The sequence below is a fragment of the Giraffa tippelskirchi genome, chromosome 4 (genome assembly GCF_054371585.1).
Source record: "Giraffa tippelskirchi isolate mGirTip1 chromosome 4, T2T-mGirTip1v1.2.pri, whole genome shotgun sequence".
Taxonomy (NCBI): domain Eukaryota; kingdom Metazoa; phylum Chordata; class Mammalia; order Artiodactyla; family Giraffidae; genus Giraffa; species Giraffa tippelskirchi.
Genome location: NC_137278.1, coordinates 31,314,489 through 31,334,931, shown reverse-complemented (window position 1 = coordinate 31,334,931; position 20,443 = coordinate 31,314,489). Strand labels below are relative to the sequence as shown.

Sequence of the window (20,443 nt, the reverse complement as noted above, 5' to 3'; positions counted from 1 at the left end):
GTGGGAAATAGCGATCATTGACTTACTTTCCCATTGTGCCCTGTGTGGATGCATTGGCCAGGACTCCTGAGGCGTCTGGGATGCAGTGGCTGTGCCTTGTTCTGTTTTTTTTGTTGTTGTTGTTCTGTTTTTTGTTTCTGGTGACCTTCTTGCTCACACCCACTGGTGCTTTGGTCTCTCTGAGCATACTATCAGCCCTCTTAGGGAACAGGCTGTCTTTCCGACCACTTTCCTGGCCTTTGCAGAGAGCCCAACTGTGTTAAACACACAGCTCTTGCTTTGCTTTAGACTCCCCCAACCCCTCCATCCTCCGTGCTCTGCATTTGTCCCCAGCAACTCAGAATTTCACTCTCCTATCAACTGTAGCCTTGAAAGACTGATGTCAGTTGAAGCCCTCTCTTCAAGGTCATGGATGAGAGTATTTCCAAAGACCAAACAGACTTTGCCCAGACCCCCTGAGCCCCACCATTGAGGCTGGGCCCTTCTTACTGTTACACCAGGGTCCTGTTTGTGACTACACGCTCCCCCCCAGACGGTGACACACCTTTACTGAGGCACCTCTGGGGAGGAAGACACGTGACAAAGGCCTGAAGTGTGATGAGATGGGCTCAGCCGCACCGACACCGACCCTTCAAGGCCCTGTCCTTCACTCCTTAGGACAAGGCCTTGACCTGAAGGATTATTATGGGGTGGGGGGCTTCAAACACCGCGGCTGAAAGGATGTGAAAGAGGGAGCATTGTATTTATTTTGTGTGTCATTCATTTAAAATTTATTATTAATAAAATTGCTTTCTTACAAAAAGACTATATGCTTATGTTAGAGAATTTGTAAAATTTAGAGACAAGTGAAAGGAAGAAAACAAAATTTCCCAGGAGTCCCTGAATAAGCACTGTTAGCATGTGGTGCGTGTCCTCTGGAGCATTCAATTCTCTTCTGTACACTCTGTCAAAACGGTGAAAATGGTGTCAAAACACCATAGACACTAATTTATCACTTGCTGTTTATTACTTAATAACAGCTTGAATATCTTGCCATGTCATTACAGGGTTTTCTATTGTGGGAGGGACTTCTGGACCCTCAGGTCTGCAGCAACCTTCTCATCCACTTAGATTGCTGGCCCTGCCCTCTGGCTCCAGGTCCACCCACCCTCCCACTCCTCCGGGCCGTGCATATGGCCAGTCTCAGGACTGGGGGCAGGTGCATGTCCTTTTCTCTCCTCTAAAAACCTTGAGTTTTGAGTCTGTCCTTCCAGATGGCTAAGCAGACTCCCAAGTTTGGGGAGCAGGGGAAGTGGGTTGCAGAGGAGAGACCCCAGGGTCTCTGAGAACTTCTGAGAGGCACCCCCATCCCAGCCTCCCTCCTCCTTTACTTAACCCCCACCCGCAGCCCTCTGCTCTTCACATCCCATTACCCTGGTCTGGCCATCATTAGTGTCTAAAACATTCACGGGGCCGCGAGTCACCGGGCTCCCAGGCCTTTGTCATCCATCCACTTGAGTGGAGCGTAGCGGGCTGAAGGCCGCGGACACAATGGCAAATGGCTCCCCGCTTGCGCTGATGCAGCCCCTTGGGCTCCCCTGAAAGCCTCTTCCCTCCTCGAACTCACCGCCCCTCCAGCTCCATCTGGGAGACCTGCCTCTTCAACTCAGGGCCCAGCACACCACTTCTCCTCTCAGCTCCTGAGCTTTTTAAAAGCAGAAGAAGATGTACCCCTTTTGTGCCCCCCACTCCCAACTCCCACTGCTGCCGCCCTCCTTCCGCCCCCTCCCCATTTAGGCCTGTGGAATGGAGGCAGCTGTCCCCCAATGAGAGGCCACGTCTTTGTCAGGGGAAGGCAGGGCCTGGTGGACCCTCTCTCTCCCTCTGGCTTCAGCTGAGAAGCCAGGGCCGTTTGATGACATTTCCTCTCAGTGATGGTCCCAGGGCCAGTGTCTTCAAGGTCTGGATGGCAAATGGTCCCCAGAAAGACCAAGTCGTGATTACAGCTTAGAATTTTCAACCCTCCTCTTCACCCTTGAGAGGAGGGAGAGGGGTTGGAAATGGAGTTTCCTGCCTACATGAGCAAACCTCCATAAAATCCCAACAGAGCAAGGTTTGGGAAGTATCCAAGTGGATGAACACGTCCACACCGGGAGGGGGCTGCACCCCGACTCCACAGGGACGGAAGCTCCTGTGCTCGGGACCCTCCCAGACTTCGCCCTGTGTATCCCTTCAACTGGTTGTTCACCTGTGTCCTTTATCATATCCTTTAATCAGCTGATGAATGTGTTTCCCTGAGTTCCGTGAGTGGCTCTAGCAAATGGATCAAACCTGAAGAGGGAATCACCAGAATCTTCGTTTCTTAGCCAAACTGGACAGAAGTTGTGGGGAACTTGGGGACCGACTACTTACAGTTGGCATCTGAAGTGGGGTGGCAGCAGTCCTGTGGGTGGGACTGAGCCTTTAGCCCTTGGGATCTGACACTATCTCCAGGTGGTGAATCGAGTGAAATTGTAGGACACCCGGCTGTTGTAGAGAACAACACCAGCCACGTGTGGGGAAAACCCCCCCACGTATTTGGTGACCGGAAGTGTTAGAAGTGAAGTGTTCCTTGTGAGTAATAAAGGAAACACACAGGAAAGAGCGGCAGGAGGGGAAACCTGGGTGGTTTTTCTTGCACAAAGGGATGAAAGGTCACATCTTTTGTACCTGGAGGATTCCCTCCTCTTTAGCTATGTTAATAGACAGTGCATGGTTTTCTCTGTAGTCACTTCTCTGTCTTTCAAGAAATCACCCCCTTTTTAGTAACAGTTTATACAAAGATATAATTCACATCCCGTACAATTCACACACTTAAAATGTACAATAAAGTGACATTTATAATATTCAGAGCTGTGCAACCATTACCACAATCAATTTTAGAACATCTTCATCACTCTACAAAGAAACCTCATACCCATTAGCAATCACTCCTTATTTTTCCCAGCATCCCCAACCCCTGGCAACTATGAATCTACTTTCTGTCTCTACAGATTTGCCTCTTCTGGGCATTTCATATAAATGGGATCTCACAGTATGTAGCTTTTACTATCGTTTCTCTTCTTCCAATTAGCATAATGTTTTTAAATATTCAACCATGTTGTAGCATCTATTTTTACTTCATTTCTTTTTGTTGCTAAATGATATTCCATTGTATGGATATACCACCAGTTGACGGACTTTTGGGATGTTTCCACTTTTAGATACTATGAATAACACAGCTATGGATATTCATGTATAAGTTTGGGGGTATATATCTGGGGGTGGATTTGCTGGGACATATGGTAACTCTATTGTTAAAAGATAAACCAAGGCATGTTAAAAATTTTAAGAGTTTACTTTAGCAAAAATTGATTCAATCAGGCAGCATCCAAATCTAGCAGATAAAGAGGATGTCTGAGGAACTGTCCAAAATAAAAGACTTTTGGACTTCCTTGGTGGTCCAGTGGTTAAGAATCCAATTGCCACTGCAGGGGACATGGGTTCGATTTCTGATCTGAGAAGATTCCACTTGCCATGCAGCAATCAAGTTGTGTAGCAACCAAGCTGTGTACTGTAACTACTGAGCCTGCGCTCTAGAGCCCATGTTCTGCAAGAAGAGAAGCCACCACAATGAGAAGCCTGCAAACTGCAAAGAAGGCTCAATGCGGCCATAAATATATAAATAAACAAAATATAAAGCTTTTATATCAGAAGGGATTGGGAACAGAGAGATTACACTAGCAAAAAGCAGGTTGGTTATTGCAAAGTTACTTCCCTTTAGGGGATGGCCAGGGTCCATCAGGCACATGACCTAACTACTGCTGGTCAGGTGATTTCTGAATTCTTGATTGACTGGTTTAAGATCCCATTTCTGGGAAAGCTGAAACTAATTAAGTCTTGGTTTGGTGATATGGAGCTTAGCATAAGCAATTCCATCTTGGGCCTGTTGTTTTGTTTTTAACAAATGTTTAACTTCTGGAAGAACTGCAAACTATTTTCCAAAGCAGCTACATTATTTTGGTATGGTATGGACCTAACAGAAGCAGAAAATATTAAGAAGAGGTGGCAAGAATATACAGAAGAACTGTACAAAAAAAGATCTTCATGACCCAGATAATTACGATGGTGTGATCACTCACCTAGAGCCAGACATCCTGGAATGCGAAGTCAAGTGGGCCTTAGAAAGCATCACTGTGAACAAATCTAGTGGAGGTGATGGAATACCAGGTGAGCTATTTCAAATCTTAAAAGATGATGCTGTGAAAGTGCTGTGCTCAATATGCCAACAAATTTGGAAAATGCAGCAGTGGCCACAGGACTGGAAAAGGTCAGTTTTCATTCCAATCCCAAAGAAAGGCAATGCCAAAGAATGCTCAAACTACCACACAATTGCACTCATCTCACATGCTAGTAAAGTAATGCTCAAAATTCTCCAAGCCAGGCTTCAATAATATGTGAACCATGAACTTCCAGATGTTCAAGCTGGTTTTAGAAAAGGCAGAGGAACCAGAGATCAAATTGCCAACATCCACTGGATCATCAAAACAGCAAGAAAGTTCCAGAAAAACATCTATTTCTGCTTTATTGACGAGGCCAAAGCCTTTGACTGTGTGGATCACCACGAACTGTGGAAAATTCTGAAGGAGATGGGAATACCAGACCACCTGACCTGCCTCTTGAGAAATCTGTATGCAGGTCAGGAAGCAACAGTTAGAACTGGACATGGAACAACAGACTGGTTCCAAATAGGAAAAGGAGTACGTCAAGACTGTCTACTGTCACCCTGCTTATTTAACTTGTATGCAGAATATATCATGAGAAATGCTGGTCTGGATGAAGTGCAATCTGGAATCAAGATTGCTGGGAGAAATATCAATAACCTCAGGTATGCAGATGAAACCACCCTTATGGCAGAAAGCAAAAAAGAACTAAAGAGCCTCTTGATAAAAGTGAAAGAGGAGAGTGAAAAAGTTGGCTTAAAGCTCAACATTCAGAAAACCAAGATCATGGCATCTGGTCCCATCACTTCATGGCAAACAGATGAGGACACAGCGGAAACAGTGGCAGACTTTATTTTTTGGGGCTCCAAAATCACTGCAGATAGTGATTGCAGCCATGCAATTAAAAGGCACTTACTCCTTGGAAGAAAAGTTATGACCAACCTAGACAGCAGTTTAATAAGCAGAGACATTACTTTGCCAACAAAGGTCCATCTAATCAAGGCTGTGGTTTTTCCAGTAGTCATGTATGGATGTGAGAGTTGGACTCTAAAGAAAGCTGAGTGCAGAAGAATTGATGCTTTTGAACTATGGTGTTGGAGAAGACTCTTGAGAGTCCCTTGGACTGCAAGGAGATCCAACCAGTCCATCCTGAAGGAAATCAGTCCTGAATGTTCATTGGAAGGTCTGATGTTGAAGCTGAAACTCCAATACTTTGGCCACCTGATGTGAAGAATTGACTCATTTGAAAACACCCTGATGCTGGGAAAGATTGAAGGCAGGAGGAGAAGGGGGCGGCAGAGGATGAGATGGTCGGATGGCATCACCGACTCAATAGACATGAGTTTGAGTAAACTCTGGGAGTTGGTGATGGATAGGGAGGACTAGCATGCTGCAGTCCATGGGGTTGCAAAGAGTTGGACATGACTGAGCAACTGAACTGATACTGATACATTATTTTACATTCCAACCAGTCACAAAACTCTCATTTAAGAGTAAATATACTATAAGATCTTATTTACTACCTTGAAATGAAATTTATACATAAGATAACCTTCCCACAACCATCATAAATGAAAATATTTCAATATAAAGACCCAACTACAGTGTAAAGGAGAAATAAAAGGAACATAATAGACACATTAAAAAAATGTGATCCTGGACTCAAAGACAGGCCTTCTTGGGTGACTTAGAAACTGGCCTTGGAGGCAGCTCCCCCAGAGGGTTTGCCAAAAGCTGGAACCCCAGCCCCATATCTCTGGCATCAAAGATACTGGCCCAGGGGACGTTTTGAAGGAAACCACTTTTGTCTGATGTAAAGGTTTTGGCCAATTTGTTAAAAAAAAAAAAAAAAAAACCACCTTTCAGACATCCTTGCATGACTCAGATCACATGCTCACACGTGTGTGCGGGCGCAGATGCAGAGTCACGGACTTGGGGCCACAGCAGGGCAGGTCACGATGCACCAGCTCTGTGAGGGTCTGGCGTCACTCCCCCAGGGCAACCGGACATGGGGGCTCTCTGGGGCTCAGGCCGGCTGCTTGAGGATTTGCTGTCCAGGTTGCTTTGAGGAGGGCATGGAAATGGAAGTCAGGCCCCCAGCAGGCAGGGCACAGAGATGGCACTGAGCTGAGTGCCTATAAAAAGGCCACTTCAGCCCCCTCCATGCAGCCATTGTTGGCTCGGGAGGAAGGAAGATGGTTCCGGGGGCTCTGAATGCACTAATGGATGTGCATTATCAGCATCCTTCCTGGCCACGCAGCACTCTGCCCACCTCCACCCTTGGCTGGAGAACTCTGCATTCTTCTGGAAAAGTGGCTGTCATTCCGGAGGCCCTAACAAAGGCATTTCCCCACAAAAGGACCTTTACGATCACCACTGTGGCAGGCGGTGGCTGCTGGTGCCTGGGTTCTGGAGACTGTTGTGTTCTCAATGTCCATGACACCTTCAGCAAGACCTCCACCTTCAAGAAGTCTGCTCTGATTGCAGAGGAACAACTCCTCCGTTTGAAAAAAAGGAATTAGGGTAGGGAGCAGTTCTTTTTTTTTTTCAATTACTTAGTTTATTTTTTGCTGTGCTGGATCTTCATTGCTACATGCGGGCTTTCTCTAGTTGCGGTGAGTGGAGGCTACTCTCTAATTGCAGTGCGTGGACTTCTCATCGTGGTGGTTTCTCTTGTGGAGCACAGGCTCTAGAAGTTTGGACTCAGTAGTTGTGGTCCATAGGCTTACTTGCTCCGTGGAATGTGGAATCTTCCCAGACCAGGGATGGAACCCATGTTCCCTGCATTGGCAGGTGGATTCTTATCCAGTGGACCACCAGGGAAGTCCCAGGAAGCTGTTCTAAAGGAACACACATGTAGATCCATGTGGCCATACACTCATGTATAGAGTGCAGGGGAAGAGAGCCTGACGTTTCTGACACAGGACTGTGAACCCAAACTCACAGGCCCCACTCCTGGGGTGTTGCAGGGTATAGAGAAGCAATTGCAGAGTGCTCTTTGCCTGGGGCTGGCCACCTGCAGGCTGCCTGGACCCCAAGGTAGCTCTGACCAGGAAAAGAGTGGATAATTAGTCAAAGGACTCCATGGGCTTCCTTTGGAATTTGGAGAGGAGAGAACAGAGAATTGACTGGCCCCTGCAAGGGGATTCAAGTAGAAATTTAGAGAAAAATAAGGCATAAGGGAGACCCAAGAGACTGATGAACAGAAAGGGCTTAGCTCCTTGGCCCAGGGGGCTCTGCTGTCTCCACTCTAGGCCATCTTCTGTGAGACTAGTAATCCTCCACTACAGAGTTTGACTCTAGATCTAAGCTGAAAACCATAGAACATTAGGGACTTCCCTGGTGGTCCAGTGGTTAAGACTCCATGCTCCCAATGCAGTGGGCCCTGGTTCAATCCCTGGTCAGGGAACTAGATCCCACATGGAGCAACTATGAGTTCTTAAGCCACAACTAAGACCCGGTGCAGTCAAACAAATAAATAAGTGTAAATATTAAAACAAACAAACAAACATAGACCATCAGGCCTGGAAGGGATTGAGGAGCCCTCTTGTCCACATCCCTAGTCCTGGCCTCTGTTCAGATAAAGAGCCTGAGACCCAGAGGGGAGGCGCCATTCAGCAACAGGGCTGGGGCTGGAACCTAGGTAAGCTGCCCTCCCGTTGCCCCTGCCTGCACTCTTGACTCTGCTTTGGGCCTGAAGGGGGCTGCAGACCAGTTCCTGTGAGGGGCATGGACATTGGTTCCCCAGTGCCTCTGACCTTGCCCCTCTGCCCCCAGCATCCAGGGCATCTAGACGGAGGCCCAGGAGGTTGCAAGGGTGCAGGCATTAGCGGATAAAAGCAGTCTCAAGAGTCTCTTCATGAGGCTCCTTTGGCTGTAATAAAGCAAATTAAAACCCCATTCAAAGGTCAGTTGAAATCTCTTTCATTCCCATTCTTTGCACAAATTGATTCCTCTTTGCCCTTGGGGTCAGACTGAAAGCCATTGAAATTGTCCAGCCAGAGTGCTGAATGGGGGTGTGCAGTGAGTGAAAGGGGCTCTGAGTGGGAGAGTGTTGCTGTGGATAAAGGGGGCTGGTGGGACCCTCCCCCGGTCCCTGGGCCATCTGGGGCCCGGGAGACCTTCTCCTCCATGGTGCTCCAGACTTCAGGGTCCTTTGTTGGAGACTAGCCCTACCTCTGCTCCCTGACTCCCGTCAGGCTCCTCTCAGAGAAATTCATAATTAGTGTTTCTATTGACAAGAATTTAATGGTATTATAATAATAGTTTGAATTTCTTGCACTTGCTTATAAGTTTATTTACTTATAGCTGTGTCAAGTATTAGTTGCGGCATGCGGGATATTTAATTGTGGCATGTGGGCTCTCTAGTTGAGGCACACAGCTCAGCAGTTGTGGCGGGCAGGCTTAGATGCCTTGTGGCATATGGGATCTTAGTTCCCCAATCAGGAATTGAACATGCGTCGCCTGCATTGGATAGTAGATTCTTAACCACCAGACCACCAGGAAAGTCCCTGCTCATGAGTCTTAAGCACTGTGGGCTGAAGCTTTGGAGGTGCCAGAGAAACTCAAAGAAGTTAAATAACTTGCCCAAGGTCACAGAGCTCATGGTTCTCCCTCCAAACCAAACTGCCCCTTAGTCTTCTCCAGATCACTGAATGGCCCCACACCTCATCCAGCTGCTCAAGCCAGAAATCTTTGAACCATCTTTAACCCCACCCCCTCCTTTGCTTCATTTCCACATCTGCTCCAAGTCCTATTGATTCTGACCTCCCCCCCAAGAAGAGGCCATTGGTTGCTTGCTCTCTGATTTGTTCTCGCTCCCTAAAAGTTGTCTTTTCAAGAAATTGTACTGGATCCTGTCATTCCGTTGCTTAAAACCCAGCAATGGTTGCCCTCTGTGCTTGGCATAAAATCGAAGTTGTCCTCTGACAACCTCCACAGGCTCCAAGGCCTGGCCCTTTGTGTCCCTCATTCCAAGGATTGCTCCCCTTCCCTGCTTCCTCTCCAGCAGTGCCAGGAACCCCTTCTCTTCTCTGCCCCAGGGCCTTTGCACTCTTCCTTCTGCTAAGAAGCCTTCCGCCTCCCCTTCCTTCATAGTCTTTATCATTGTTGTTGTTGTTTAGTTGCTAAGTCATGTCCCACTCTTTTGTGACCCCATGGACTGTAGCCTGCCAGGCTTGTTTGTCTATGGGTTTCCAGACAAGAATATGTATTTATCACAACTTGAAATTATTTGTGGACTACTTCATTATCGACTTCCCTTTAGAACTGAAGTCCTCTTGGGAGCATAGACTGGATCTCTCCTGGTACACGGAGGGGTCCATAAACATTCCTTAAATGAATGAGGTCCCCAGCTTGGCTCTCTAAGCCGCACTTTCCCCACCTCCTGGGAAGCCCCGTGTGAGCGCCCACTGGGGGCCTGGCAACAGCAGCTGCTTCACAGTCATGATGTCTCAGCCATTCCCCACCTGACCCCACCCCCTTTCTGGTCCTCCTGGTCCACTCCCTCAGCGCCATCCCTAAATTCTGCCTGACTTCCTCCTCTCACCCTCTCTGCCCAGCATTGAATCAGACCCCAAGGCCTGGCCTTGGCGCTTTTCTGACCCTTCCTCGCTGGGGTCCTTCAGCTTGTCTCTTCCTCTCCAGGCTCTCTCTGCATTGTGCCCTCCCTTCCCTCCTCCACGGCTGGAGGGCAGAGAGCCCCTGCCCAAAGCCTGCTCACCTTCCCGCCCTACTGTGTGTTTCCCATGGGCCCTACTCTCTGCAGGGCCGGGGTGAGCCAGATCCTGCTTCCTGCCCTCATTCATCACCCCTCCCACCCCCATTTCCCTCACTGAGGATCCACCTCTGCTTTGCTCTCTCACCAGGAAGGCCCCCTCCCTGGCACCCATAACACACTTGGTGTCCTTCTTAGCTCTGAAAGAGGAGTCATGGGGCACCAGAGTTACCCCAAAGCAGTCCGTGCGCCCTGAGCTGCTGTAGCCAGGGAGGGTTGAGCTTCTTCCTGTTGTTCCCACCAGACATGTTCATGAAAGGGCAGATGCTGGGCTATTTCTCTTCCAGACACATTGTGAGGAAGGAGACCACCTCTCAGGTTCAGGTTTGCAAAGCCTACTGAAGAGGTCTGGAGAGCGTTTTAGAGGATTGTGAGCTTCTGCAAACTTAGGCTTCAGAGAGGCTCCCTTCCTCAGTCACTGCCTCCAGCCTTCTCTCTGCAAATAACTCTTGAGCACCAGTTCTGACCAGGCACACTAGCCAGGAACTTCTCATACACTGGTTTGGGAACTGTCCCCTTGTAGGCCTGGGGCACCAGCTGAGTGTGCCTGAGGCTTCCCCCACCCCATGACCCAGACCATAGCAGGAGTGAAGCGCTCCCTCCAGCAGAGACCCCAGATGGGCCCAAGAAGCCCTGAGAAGGCACAGTGGTTCTGACTCGAGAAGGACTGGCAGCCTCCTTGGCTTGCCCACTGCAACTTGGAGCGTAGACTTGGAGCGAAAGTGAAGAAGGGCGGCCAGGATGGAGGTGGGAGTCACTCTGACCCTCCAGGCTTGAGTTGGTGCTTGTCCCAGAGTTTTCAAAATGCAAGCCTTGTCCCAGAGTCTTCTTTTCCCCAGTGAAATGGTCCCTATTGCCTGGCCCCGGGGGCCTGGAGCCTGGGGGGCCAGGCCACCCTCCTCATGCCCCCTCCCATGACGGGCTCTTGGCCACCTGGTCCTTGCTGCCTTCCGCCCAGCCCTTCCTCTCCCTGCGGAGGCTGCCTCCACACCTGTCTCTGTTACGCACTCACACCCTGGTGACATCGCTTTTCCAATTAAACCTTCAAAGGTGAGAAGCTGGGGTGACGAGAGGAGCCCTGGCCCTGTGCCCACAGCCAGGTGTAGACGCATCACCCTGCCCCAGGAATCCTCACCGCAAGCCCCTCCAAACAACACATCTGCTCCCCGCCAAAGACTCTGGTCAGCTCCGGTCTCCTTCCATCTTTCTCTCCTTCCCTTCTTCCTTCCCTCTTCCCCTCTCTCCCTCCCTCCCGCCGCCTCCCTCCTTCCTTCCTTTCACCCAGGCAGTTTCTCTTGTCACTGCCACTTCCATGATATAAGGATAAGGGCTAGCTAACGCCAGGTCCTGCTCTACCATCTTTACACATATCACCTCCTTTTAGCCACATGACAGCCACATGGGTGGCAGCAGTTATTTCTCTCGTTTTGCAGATGGGACAACTAATACAGAGAAGCTGGGAATTTGCTCCGAGTCACCTACAGCTAGGCAGTGGGTGAGCAGAATTAGGACCAGCTGTCTGGCTTCAGAAGCTGTGCTCTTTTTTTTTTTTTTGGCACCACACACACACACACACAAATCTATGTTTTTACATTGGGGTGGGGGAATTAGAAAAGAAAGTAGCCCCTATACTGGGCCCTATTCAGTGGCAGCTTCTTGTTCCATAGGGTTAAGGAAGACTTTGAGGAAATAAAAGTTGTTTGGAAAAATCCAGGTGGAGTTGCTTTGTATGCTGCGATTGGTAGAAGGGATGAAGTGAAGTGTGAAGGCCCCTCACACCCTCCATCTTGCCTCAGACTATGTCCCGGAACCCTGGGGCAGAGAAAGCGCCACTCTCATTCCTGCTTCTTGGGATTGTTGACAGCCACGTAGTGATAGAGAACGACGAGCAGGAAGAGCGATACGCCCAGCATGTTGGCGAAGTTGGCGAGCTGCGTGTCCATGATCATGCTGATCAGCTGGGCTTGGCTCCCCAGAGCTGTGTTCTTAACCTGACACCACATTGTATCATCCATGCAACCTCAGATGGGGAGAGTGCCCGTGACTTCTTCCCTGACACTGATACCACCTCTTAAGTATTTCATGAAGCTGCCTCTGTCTGTTCTCCTGCCCCACTGCTTCCACTGCCGGCTGGACTGGTCCCCAGGCCCTGGAGCAGAGCGCTGGACTCTGGATCACCCCCTGCTGGCTCCAGGCTCCCACTCCTCTGATCATCCTCCTCACTGACACAGAAATCTGGTCCTATGGCTCCTTTGACCCAATCACTGGATGGTCCCCAGCTCCTTGCCTCTGGCCTCTGACTGTGTCCAGTCTTTCCCCTCTCTCCCTCTACCACCTGTACCAGCATTCTGTGAACATAAGGCTTTTCCTGCCTTGAGGCCTTTGCACATGCTATTCCTTCTGCCTGGAATAACTTTCCTCTCTTCATCCTGGTGACAGACTGTACCAAGACTCAACCCACCTCAGCATCCCCTTCTTGGGGAAGCCCTTGCTAACCCCCTCTACCCAGCAGAGCAAGTCACCTCCCAATGCATGCTTGGGAGGCTTGAGGCTCTGTGGAAGCAGTCTAGCTCCCCTAAGGCATGCTGAAGAGGTCATGTGGCCAGACTGCATGGAGATAGAAGTGTCTGAGGATCCCCAGCTCTCCTTGCCCCTAGTTGAGTCTTCCCAATCAGGAACCAGTTATGTGAGTGAGTGGCTTCAGATAATTTATAGAAGCCAGGCTTTGAGCTGCCCAAGCTGATGCCAAGTAGAGCAAGGGTGTGTTGGCCCTGTCAAACCTTGGCCATACTGAAGATTTGTGAGCGAAATAAATGTTGTTTAAAGCCATCACATTGGACTTCCTTGGAGGTTCAGTGATTAAGACTCTGCGCTTTCAATGCAGGGCATGTGGGTTCAATCCCTGGTCAGGGAAGGTCCCATGTGCCACGTGACCAAAATGTTAAAACCAAATAAATAAATAAAATTGGGCCTTAGCAAAAAAAAATATCAAGTTTTGGGGGTAGGTTGTGATATAGTATTAAATAACCAGAACAACCATTATTAACACTCTGGTATCTTTTAATTTTTTTCTCTATCTCTCTATATTTACAGTCATTCCCTCCATTTCCATGGACGATTTGTTCCAGGACCCATTCAGATACCAAAATCCACAGATGTTCAAGTTCCGCAGTCAGCTACCCCTATCTGCAGTCCCACTGCCATGGTCTAACCATGATCATGTAGGACAGTAGTATATATTTACTTAAAAAAATAGGAGTATAAGTGGACCTGTGCAGCTCAAGGGTCAACTGTATATCTATGTTTTATCATTTCCTCTCTTCAACATACAGTGGTTATTTTTTATGTCTAAACATCTACTTTATTTTGAATGACTGCAAAGTACTCCATTGCATAGCTTTACCATAATTTTTATAAGTATACTCTACTGTTTTTATAATTATACCCTAGATGTTTAGTGTATTTCATTTCATTGCTACTATGAACAATGTTGTGTGAATAGTCTTAGAGAGCATTTAGGATAACTGTCAGATATTTCCTCAGGAAATTCTGGGTTAAAAGGTAAAGGCTTTGGTACAGAATCACTCATTTTCCCATGGCTTTCTTACAAGTCTCCTGTGCCTATGTCTTCTTTTTTGGAAGAGGAAAGCGTTCCACTGTTGGGAGGCCAGGTTGTTCCACTGTTGGGAGGCCAGGTTCTTCCTCTGAACCTCACTCTACTTAAGACTTGGATCATTTGGTTTTTCTGACTCTCATCTGCAGCATCAATTTTCCCTTCTCTACTGTATTATTCCCATCAGCATGCAACCATGTTCTAGTGTGTCTCTGCCATCTTTATCCTAGGTCCTATATTACCCTCCACCACTGCTCCATATTCACCATTAGATTTCTAGAAAGAGTTTTTTTAAAGCCAGGATCAAAAGTAGAAGTAGTTAAATTCACAAAATTAATGGGGAGACTTAAAAAACATATATCTTTTAGTAACTAATGAATTAAGATGATAAATAATCAGAAAGAATATAGGTATAGAAAGGATATAGAATATTTGAGCAATCATATAATACACATTCTTTTGAAGTTTACATAAAGCATTAATCAAAAGGGACCATATGTTCATCCATTAAGCAGCTCCCCAAATTTCAAGAGACTAGAAGCAAAGTATGTTCTTTGACCACAGAGGAATTATGCTAAACTGTAGTTTCAAAACAGATCTAAAAAACCCCCAATGTTTGAAAGTTAAACAGAGCACTTCTCAATAACTCACAGGTCAATTAAGATATCTCAATGAAAACAAAATATTTTAAACTAAATGGTAATAAAAATATGATATATCAAAACTTGTGAGATGCAACTGGAGCTATACTTAGTAATTTATAGCCATAAATACACATGTCAAAAAGAATAAAGGTTGAATATCAATTATCTAAGTAAAAGCATTTATTTATATATCCAACTCAAGAGAGTAGAAAAAGAATAGCTAATTAGAAATTAGAAGGTAAGAATAAAAGTAGAAATTTTGAAAATAGAAAAAAAGTAAATGTAACAGAGTATCATCAAGATTGAAATTCATTCTTTAAAAATACTAATAAAATTGTAAGCCCTTAATAAAATAAATAAAAAAGAGAGAGGACATATTAAAAAATTACCAGTATCAGAGATAAAAGAGGACCATAGAGATTCCATAGATACTAAGATGATAATAAGAAGATATAATAAAAATTTCAAGCCAAAATATTTTAAAAATTTAAGTGAAATGGACAAATACCTAGAAGTACTAAACTTACACAAAGAGAAATCGACAATTGGAATAATGTTATTTAAGTAATTGAATCTGTAGTTTAAAACCATTCAACAAACAAGCAACCTTAAGGACCTAGATGGGACCACTAACAAAACAAATGCTTGGGAAAACATTGTATACAAACTCTTCTATTAAATTAGAAAAAATGTGAGTCAGTGGAGGGATTTTCAACTTGTTTTAGAAAGCATAATTTTGACACCAAAACCTAACAGGAATTCTACAAGAAAGGAAAATTACAGGTTGATCTCACAAACATGGATGCAAAAATATTAGATAAAATATTAGTAAACTGAACCCAATGCTATATAATGGTAGCACATCATAATCAAATTGGGCTCATAGAACAGGAATGCATGGTTGGTGCAACAGTAAAAATCAACAATGTAATTTACCACAGTATCGGGGAAGAGAGGGGTAAATCATATTATCATCTCAGACAATCAGAAGCACCTGCTCTAGGCTTTCAAAGAGGAGCTAGTGATACAACGAAGCAAGGGCAGTGACATCCTTTCTGGTGACATCAGTCAAAATGGGAATAGCAACCTCCCAACCTAGACATAGAAATGACATCTGTATCCAACGCCTGACTTGTGGCCTCTTGTTCCCAGTAGTGGTCTGCTTGTCTTTCTCATTGGATCCAATCAGTGGCCATGATTCCAACCACCTTTTGTCTCTGCCCATTTTTGGATCCTGGTTGCCCAGCCTTCCCAGTGATTCTAAATGTGATTCAATGGTCTGTCAGTTCACATCCCTGAAAGTTGGTTCTGCTGCATGTAATTAAGAACCCAACTGACAGAGCAGGACAGAAGCTGGGTCAATCTGAACTTTTCCTGGTCTGGCTCTTTTGCTACCATCAGCTGCCTCTTAAAGTTATAAAAATAATACAGAGAAAAATGAGAATCTCTGATTGAGAGGGCTCATAAGCCTGGCAGTGGCAGGGGTGGGGCAGGAGTGGCTGGAAGAGGAAAGATGGAAAACAGAGTTGAATTTGTTCCAGCTGTGCAAGCTACATATACAGATAAGATGAATGTGGGCTTCTCTGGAAAACAGAGATGATCATGTTTCATGCCTTGGAAGGACAACTGACCAAGGAGATCTTCAGGGAACTGGTGATGATGGATAAGCTAAATCTTTAACGCAAGAGTCTCATTTTTCCAGGTGGTTGGAAGGAGAAAGGGTGTTTTAGGAGGGAATAGCATAGACAAAGAGGTGAGGGCTCGAGAAAATAGTGTTTATGGGAATGTGAATGCTGTGGATGGTCGAAGTGCCAGGATACAAGATGGAGAGGTGAGAGATGACCCCGGAAAGAGGCCAAGGCCAGGTAATAATACCTTATTTAACTGTTAAGGAGCGTGAATCTCTCTTATAACCCCAAAGAAAAGGATTGCTGAATATAAAGCCAATGTTGCCAACCAGAAATTCTCAAGGGTGTCCTGGAGTCCAAAAGAGCATCTGGGAATAAAGAAATTTCCTGCAAATGACACATTAAGCAAGAAAATTTTGAAGTCAGTTTAGTTCCAGCACTCCTGTTCACCCCCACTGCTTCCCACAATTTGCTTTTGCTTCTTTACTCCAGGTTAAGGTAGAGACTTTTCATTGCAGGTTTGAGTGCCATTCTTTCCTCCTTGGCTTGACATTGGGGCCCTCCAACCTGTAACTCCTATACTTTGGCCACCTAATGGGAAGAGCTGACTCATTTGAAAAGACCCTGATTCTGGGAAAGATTGAGGACAGGAGGAGAAGGGGATGACAGAGGATGAGATGGTTGGATGGCATCACTGACTCAGTGGACATGGGTTTGGGTGGACTCCGGGAGTTGGTGATGGACAGGGAGGCCTGGTGTGCTGCAGTTCATGGGGTCTCAAAGAGTCGGACACGACTGAGCGACTGAACTGAACTGAACTGAACTGAACCTGTAACAGAGGGATTGTGAGGACTCCTGACATTTTCTCATCACAGTTTCCAAACGTTGGGGAAATCAGATGCATCACAGACACACTCCCTGGGTGGTGATATTTACCTCCAAATGCGAAAGAGGTAGATGCCAGCCCAAGCAGGCACATAGGTAACTTTGCCCTCTCATCAACGATCTCAGCGGGCCAGCCAGGCCAGCCACATCAGGGTGCTAAGTCTCCTGCTCACCTTAACTGGAGACCCAAAACCATCCTTAATTAAGTTCTTTCCTGACGGCAGCCAGGTGTGCCCTTCAGCAAGAGAGTGTTAATTCCAGCCTCCGGTGGACAGAGATCCAGACCCCCTTCCGGGCACGTCTGCTCTCCAGCTCAGCCCCTATCTGTAAACCCCCTCCCGCGCCCCCAAGGCCCCCCCTTCCTATGGACGGGGGAGTTGCCTGTTAACGTTGCAGCTGCCGGGAAGTCCACTCAACGTCTGGCGCCCACCCGGGCGGGCCCTGCAAGTATATAAAGACCGCGGAGAGAGAGTGGGACAAGACGGCGCGACGGAAGAGAACGAAGGGAAGAAAAGTGACGGAGAGGCCGCTGAATATCCTCGCCCCGGCGCAGCGGGAGCCGCCCAAGGCAGCTTCCCCGTGACAGGTAAGGGTGCAGCGGCGCGGAACCTCAATCTTATCTCCGGATCCCCTGCTCCGGGGGCCTCGGGATGCTGTCACCCAGCTCCGATCTCAGAGGTTTCTTTTGTCTCGCCGCCTTCCTGAATTCTTTGAAAACTTTCTGTGCTGGGCGCGGCGTGGTAAGCCGCTGGCAGCGGAGCGGCGAGGACCGGCCTCTCTGGACGGCCGGAGAGCCGCTGCGACGCTGAAAGTGGTGCCTTTCAGGAGCTGGCTGCCGCGTCTGTCCCGGGGAGAGGGACTCCTGAGGAGTCCTACCCTTATTCTGGGGAGATTCCAGGAGACCCAGTCTTTTGAGACTTCTGATTTGCCGGGTAGGTATCACTTCTTAAAAGATACCATATACTCTAGCGTAAATTGATGTTGGAAACGGGGGCAGAAGAGAAGAGGCTAAAAGTCACAACAAACTCCCTGCTTTCCAGACTTCTTTGAATAAAGATTTCTGAAACTTCGTTTCCCTGCCCACCTTAGCGCCCCCGACGTGGCTGCGCTTGGAGAAGGACACCTTCTGCTCTACATGAGCTGCCGGTGTTAAAAAGAGGTGGCCCGGGTGGGAACTGTCCACGGTCCTGAACCACCCCGTCTCTGTCCTCAATAGGACCGCAGAACGGACCTCCAATCCCGCAGACCTTAGATCGCAGGGCGGCAGCAGCAGCAGCCGTAGGAGGCGATGGAAGCTCAGGCAAGACGCAGGCTCAGGCAAGGTGGGTTCCCAGTGAGGGAGAGAGAGTCTGCAGAGCATTTGGATCCCCCAAATCCTTCGTGTATAAATGGGGAGCTGGTGGTTCTCACAGAAGTGCTGGAAGAAGCACTTGTCTTTGTTTGTGTTAAGATCTATAGATCATGGCTTATTTAATGACATAATATTCCTTTGACATTGTTTTAGGACTTGATGAGTGTGTATCATGGTGCCAGGATGAAACTCTGCACCTCTGTCCCTCTAATCTTTACAGACTGGCAGGGCCAGTGTGCAATTTTAGAGGGCCAATTTTAGAGGGGGGTATGGGAGAGAAGGACTGGGAGTGTGGGGTTAGCAGAAGCAAACTACTATATATAGGATGGATTAAACAACAAGATCCTTCTGTATTCAATATCATGTGATAAACCATAATGGAAAAGAATATTAAAAGTGAAATTAAATAAAACAAAATATGTTTTGTTTAGCTCATAGAGAATTCACCAACACATATGAATTTCTAATTAGTGTAGTTCTATTATAAAGTTAACATCAAGATTAGCAAATTACAAGTTTATATTTATTTTTCCAAGCTTTCAATTATTTGACACTCCTTACTTACAAAAAGCACATTTGACATCTACCTATTACTTTATTGCTTTAAAAACATGACAATGTAATATTTGTTTATTGTAGAAAAATACAAAATATATATGAGCAGAAAGAAGATAAGTTGCTTTCAGGAAGCTACCTAATTTTTTAGCAGGAGATTGCAGCTCTGAGAGGTGGGGAGTGAGGATGTTATCATGTTGTATAATATAGCAAATGGGGCAAGAGAGGAAACACTGTCTGAGAATTTTCAGGAAGGTCTGATATCATGAGGTAGGTTTTTAGAAAATGGAAGTCATCCTAGAGTGGCCAGCTTTGAGAAGAATTGAAATGTAGTTGCTGCTGCTGCTGCTAAGTCGCATCAGTTGTGTCCGACTCTGCGCGACCTCATGGACTGCAACCCACCAGGCTCTGCCGTCCCTGGGATTCTCCAGGCAAGAATACTGGAGTGGGTTGCCATTTCCTTCTCCAGTGCATGAAAGGGAAAAGTGAGAGTGAAGTTGCTCAGTCGTGTCCGACTCTTAGCGACTTCATGGACTGCAGCCTACCAGGCTCCTCCGTCCATGGGAGTTTCCAGGCAAGAGTACTGGAGTGGGGTGCCATTGCCTTCTCCGAAATATAGTTGAGGGGACTGTCAAACCTGTATGACTTTACTTTCTTCTCTAAGATGCTATTTTATACTTGTCCATAGTATACAAGGCTTCCTAGGTGGCACCAGTGGTTTTAAAAAAAAACAACCCAATTGCCAGTGCGGGAGATGCAGGAGACTCAGGTTGGATCCCTGGATTGGGAAGATTCCTTGGAGGAGGGCATGGCAACCCACTCCAGTTATTCTTGCCTGGAGAATTCCATGGACAGAGGAGCCTGAGGGGCTACAGTCCATGGGTTTGCAAAAGAGTCGGACACAACTTAGTGACTAAACAATAACAGCAACAACAACATAGTAACATAAAACTACCACTTTTCTGCTTCTCTTTTAAACTTGGGCATTTTTTCCTGACCAAAATGTGCTGTGTGGTTTCAAAGATTTAACATAAATTACCTTGTCCACCAAATTCAGGCTTTGTACTTGAACTGGAGCACCAAAAGTCTACAACAGGAGCAGCCTGTCCTTGGTCACACCTGGACACCAGGTTGACCAATGTTCTCCTAGTTACCCTGTGATGCAGATAGGCCAGCTCACTGGCTACCAGCACCATCTAATGGTTGCTCTGTAAACACTCGGGCTGTGCTTGGCAACCATTCAGAAGGGAGCCCTTTCGGCTCAGCTTTTGGGGAAAGGAGTGGGGTGGGACAGAGAGAAGGAAGTGGCTTCCTGAAGCAGACAATGAGAGCTAGGGGGAAATTTCACTTCCAAAGCTGTCCCCATAAAAAAGATTTGGCCCATGCCTCCACAAATAGGAGATTCCTTTGGGCAAATATTTTTAAATCAGAAGAGACAATTAGTCATCTATACCTTAATAAAAATTTCTTTTCTTATCTAATTAGATTTCTTCCATAACGGCTGGGTTGAAAAGCTCTGAAATCTAGAATGACTGTGGAGTGCATGGTGACAGAGCTCAGGGTCATTTTGGAGGGGAGACCTTTGTGAGGGGTGGCAGGGCCGTGTGAAAGCTAGAGGGATGGGGAAAATGTTGGGCACAGCGGGCAAAAGGCAGCACTGATTCTCCCTTTTACAGCATCTGGACCTCTTTAATTAAGCATCTGCCTAGTGGTGCTTCCTGATTTCTCTGAGAAAGTGTCTTTGGCAGGTGTTCATGATGTGATAGTTCCC

The 20,443-nt window shown here is 46.9% G+C and overlaps 1 protein-coding gene and 1 non-coding gene across 2 annotated transcripts; one reads left to right on the top strand and one right to left on the bottom strand.

Moving 5' to 3' along the window:
• The first annotated feature begins 7,556 nt into the window (after positions 1-7,556).
• On the top strand, positions 7,557-7,629 carry TRNAW-CCA (transfer RNA tryptophan (anticodon CCA)). The gene has a single exon. It is a non-coding gene; the product is annotated as a tRNA-Trp (tRNA).
• A 4,202-nt stretch (positions 7,630-11,831) lies between these two features.
• LOC145544864 (dolichyl-diphosphooligosaccharide--protein glycosyltransferase subunit 4-like) lies at positions 11,832-11,945 on the bottom strand. The gene has a single exon (XM_081588260.1). It carries the CDS (start codon positions 11,943-11,945, stop codon positions 11,832-11,834), a length of 114 nt encoding a protein of 37 aa, XP_081444386.1.
• Positions 11,946-20,443: the final 8,498 nt, after the last annotated feature.

Bases quoted from the DNA above. Each gene is read 5' to 3' on its own strand.
- LOC145544864 (XM_081588260.1), bottom strand. From the start codon at position 11,945: ATGATCATGGACACGCAGCTCGCCAACTTCGCCAACATGCTGGGCGTA.